The sequence below is a fragment of the Morone saxatilis genome, unplaced genomic scaffold (assembly GCF_004916995.1).
Source record: "Morone saxatilis isolate NCDOM2014 unplaced genomic scaffold, NCSU_SB_2.0 Contig23, whole genome shotgun sequence".
Lineage (NCBI taxonomy): Eukaryota > Metazoa > Chordata > Actinopteri > Moronidae > Morone > Morone saxatilis.
Window position 1 is genome coordinate 6,266,692 of NW_023339796.1, and position 4,738 is coordinate 6,271,429.

The 4,738-nt window shown below is 38.9% G+C and overlaps 1 protein-coding gene across 2 annotated transcripts in view; it reads left to right on the top strand.

Annotated features, from left to right (window-relative positions):
• Positions 1-4,738, top strand: part of LOC118335206 (retinal-specific phospholipid-transporting ATPase ABCA4-like) — a 36,687-nt gene that overhangs the window by 3,442 nt on the left and 28,507 nt on the right. For both annotated transcript variants that reach the window (XM_035671437.1, XM_035671438.1), the window contains exons 6-7: positions 97-294; positions 4,245-4,334. In XM_035671437.1, the coding sequence (XP_035527330.1) occupies positions 97-294; positions 4,245-4,334 (288 nt within the window). The remainder of the gene's footprint in view (positions 1-96; positions 295-4,244; positions 4,335-4,738) is intronic.

Here is a 4,738-nt window from a genome sequence, read left to right on the forward strand (position 1 = left end):
TTTTTTTTTTTTACATATTTCAAAAGCCAGTTTTAATAATATTTCCCACAATAAAGCCACCTTTCCACCTTTTCTTTTTGTTTTCACATTCTCTAGTTTGCCTTTGGTATCCCAGACTTGCAGCTGAAAGACATAGCCTGCAGCCAGGCCCTGCTTGAGCGCTTCATCATCTTCCCCAGTCGCATGGGTCTCCACGGGGTCCGCAACGCCATGTGTGCCCTCAGCCAGCCAAGGCTGCAGAGGATAGAGGACATCCTATATGCTAATCTTGACTTCTTCAAAATCTTCAAAATGGTAAGTTGTTTGAATGTGCAACAGTGGTATTTAATTCATTCATATTTTTTCATATTGTAAATGTCAGTGTTTCTCCTGTATTTCTGATGACCTTCATTGCTTTTCTTCTTGTAAAGTGGATGCTGTTTCCTACATCCATTCTTTCCTCTCTATTTTTTTTACTCCTCCTTTTACTCTTCCCTTTTCTTGTTTGCTTGGCTATGATCATTGATATTGTTATTGTGGAAATGAGTTTTCTTTTATTGACATAGTGATCATTATTTCCACTGAGAGATCCTCTGAAGGTTGCATTTGTTGGAAAAACAATGTCCCTCTTACTGTCCTGGCAGTGAAGGCCAGTCTTATTGTCTTATTTATTTTTATTTTTTTACATGAATTCACTCATTTCATGGAATTGATTATGTGGCAGTTGTTTTATTAATGACAGGCAGCCAGTTGACCAGCAGGGATGAATGTGGTTCACACTCATTTTTGGATGAGAAAGGTTTTTCTTACTGTCAACAATCTCATAAAAAGAGAAAACCAACAATTTGTTAGTCAGTCTCAGTAAAATGCTCAGTCAGTTCCTGAAACAGCAGTCATTATAGTTTTTGGCAAACATCAGTTTAACAGGAGTGCATTTGTTGAGGACTATTTTCAGTGCGGCTTCATGAATGAACATATTACCCAGTGTAAGAGTGTGGCTCGTTTATGTAATCGTTTTTGGACAACAATGGAGCTGCAATTGTTGGATCAATTCCAACTGATAGCGTTGTTTTTGTTATTGGATTTGTTGACTGTAAGAAAATAAGAAATATCCACAGACTTTTTTCTGAGGACACTCATTCATTTTCTATTTTATAAGATGTTAAAATAGTACATAAATAAATATTTTCAGAGAGAAAGCACATGAACATTTAAATATAGTATGAATCCATGTATTGTATGTATTACAACCTTGTCGAGTGCAATCAGCCTGTTGATTCTGTTGGCTTTGACCCTTTAACAGTTGTAAATCTAAAAATACCTAGCCGGGCAGAGTTAATACTGATATGTTGTTTCTACAGGTTAACCATAACAGCTCTAGATAAAGTTCTGGATTAATGTAAGATGTGCTTCCTTGTGATTGCACCTGTGTCTGAGCTGCTTAAGTCCTTAGAATAGTGATTTTTTTTTGTAGTGAACTCTTGAACAATATTGTTCTATGTAGAGCTATGTGGAGATGCCAGGATGTGAGGCCCATTGGCTGATTCTATCTTGCCTTGACTGGTTCACTCAAGTCACTAACTTTATTTGGGGTTCGGAATAAACCACAGGCTCTGTTTCAAACAGTTTACGCAAGTATTTATGGAAAGCAAGAAACATGGTGGAGGCAGAACAACCAGATCATCCTTTTAATGAAAGAAAAAAACATGTATTCATGAAAGAAATCTATCCCCTTTTAGAAGTAAATGTTTCTCTGAATATTTTAAAGAAGAATAAAGAAAGTAAAAATAGCATTAAGCATAAACAAACTGCTATTTTAAACTTTTTTTCCACTTGACACCCTCCAGTTTCTTCTATATATGTGTTCGGGTTCAACCTGAGTGAGGTCAGGTGACTGGCTCAGGGTGTTGGCACGGCATTATCCCTCTTGGCCTGTTTCTCTAATGTGCTTAGCTAGATCCTGCCTACAGCCTGTGAGGTATTCTCTAAGATGTGATGCTGCTTCTCGTATAAATACATTACCAACATGTGCCGAGCTAAAGAGTTCAGTCAACATAGCTGCCAGCACACCTGGTTGTCTGGTTGCTAGTAAACCAGACTTCAGGACTGAAATTCATCAGTTGTTGTTTTCATGTGTATAATCACCTAAAAAAAAGGATGTATAGAGAGCGGGTCCTCTTCCATGGAGTCCGACATTTTGAACCGACATGTTTCTACAGTAGCCAAAAAAGGACAAACCATGTTCATGCCTTTTATGTTTTTTGTGAGTTTTATGGCCACCGTAGTTTCTCCTACGTGTTTGAAAGGTGAGCCGAATTCAGTTGGTTGCAGTCTGCAACTTCAACCCTAGATGCCATTAAATTCTACACACTGGTCTTTTAACCCTCATCTTACTGACTGGGGTTCCCACAGACCCCAGAACGTATATGTCCTAGCTCTAAGGTGCTTTTTCAATGTGTGTTCGTGATGACTTCACATCATTATTTTCTGTTTTTGTTTTAGTATGTTCTTTTAAAAACAATATTGGGGTCCTGGGGGACAGCTGGTCAAAAGCAATTCTGCAGGTTTAATAGATGGAACTATTTACTGAGTTCATCTTTGAGTTCATTTGTGCCATGGGTCTGAATTTAAAGTATCACACACCATCAAGGGAGGTAGGGACACTGCCAGTTATTTTGAAGGAGAGAGACACAGAAGACACAGCAGATTTCCTCATGTGCTCTGTCTGTTAACATAATTTGGAAAATTAACTGTAACTTTCCTAAAATAATAATAATGTGTTTTCTTCAGACATTACATAAATAATTGTTTTGAGATTAAATAAATCAACATTTTGCTATTATGCTTCTTCTTACAGTAGAAAATAAACTTCATTTCCATATAGCTTTTGAAACCAAAGTTAGAAGGTGCTTCACAACACCAATACCATACAAAATAGGTGCAAAGATTGCAAATGAGAGAAATGTCCAAAAAATTTAAAAAGAGCATCGCACACAGCAATAAAAGCAATAAAAACAGGGATTTCAAGAGGTGATCAAACAAAATATAAAAGACCAACATTAAAACATTTGAATAGATATTATACAAATATTATGAAAATATATAGGTGTGTTTTTAAATGCTTTTGACTCAGCTGATCTGATATCGAGGGGGTTCCGCAGTGTTGGAGCTAAAACAGTAAAAGCATGATCCCCCTCTGTTTTAAAATTGGACCATGGAACTTTTAACAACATTTGATTTTCTGATTTGAGGGGTCTCTGAGCTGAATACGGAGTTAAGAGTTCGGAAAAATAAAGAGGAGCTAGACCATTTAAAAGTAATCAATAATCTTAAAAGAAATGCGGTAACAGGCGCGGAGCCGTTGTAATTCAGCTGGGAATGGAGTGATGGGTTCCCTCCGTCAAGTGTTTGTAAAAAGTTGTGCTACTTCATTCTGCACCAGCTGTAAATAGACAACTGCTGCATTGCAATTAAAGTAGTAAAGTATTAGTAGAACAGTAGCATCTTAGTGGGGATCTCTGCATTTAACCCATTAGCTCTGATAAGTTTAAAGCCCATTACCACGATGACCTCTGCCTTGTAACAATTTTTTCTATCCTGATTACACTCCTGACTCCCTTTTCCCATCTACCTCTCAACACCCTCCCTTCCTATTCCCTCGCTTTCGCTTTCCCCCGCACCTCCTCCCTCCTTCCTTCGTTCATTGAAATGCAAGTGCGAGGAATGCGAGAGGAAGGATATCACATGTGTGTGTTTGTCTTTTCCTTAGCCCTCTGCACTGTGCCCTGACCAGGCATTTTCTAACACCTACTGCTAATGGTTTCTCAAGCACATAAAGTCACTTAAGAGAAATAATGTTGTAAGTTTCCGTATTGAACAATTGATTTCTAGTTTAAAAAGGTTCAGTTCCTCCATGAACCCAAATTGTGTGACAAAAAAAGGAAGGCCAAATGGAAAACGTGATGTAGTTTTCCCCCACATGTTGCTGGTTGAACTGCCAGTAAGGTCTACGTACATAAAGTGTGCCTCTTAGTAGCATGCATTTCTTGGACTCATTTTCCAGCAACTTGCTTTTTTCTTGCTAGATATGAATGTGTTTATTTGTCTAAGGGTATCATGGGACATGATTTAAAAAGAGCAGTGATGGTCATCATACAACATAACAAAAAGCTAATTGTCTTTAATCTCTCATTTCATCTGTATTTATCTCACGTTGAAAACACTGTATGAATTGACTGATACATCTTGTGACTTTGTCTCCCCAGATGCCTCAGGTTATGGACAACAGATCTGAGGGGATTGACCTGCACTTCTGGGGACAGGTTCTTAAGGAGACGTCGGTGAAGATCCAACTTGTAAGTGCTCCAAAGTCCATCTATCCTTTTTCACTCCAGCTGCTCTTCGACCCTGCAGGATCAGAGGCATCAGTATTTTTAGCCCTGCAGGAAACTCGCCTCATCCGCTGCTCCCTGTTTCAGATTCGCTCACAGAGGAGGAGGCTGAGTGATGGGCTCAACAATGTGGGGTTTACGTATGTGTGCCTAGAGTACAGCCTACATGTGTACTGTACAAATGTTGATAGGTCTTTGTTGGCTGACACTTTTGATAGGTACTGACCACTGCAGACCGGGAACACCCCACAAGAGCTGCAGTGTTGGAGATGCTCTGACTCAGTCATCGGCCCTTGTCATAGTAGCTCAAATCCTCACGCTGCCCATTTTTCCTGCTTCTATCAGCTTTGAGGACAAAATGTTCACTT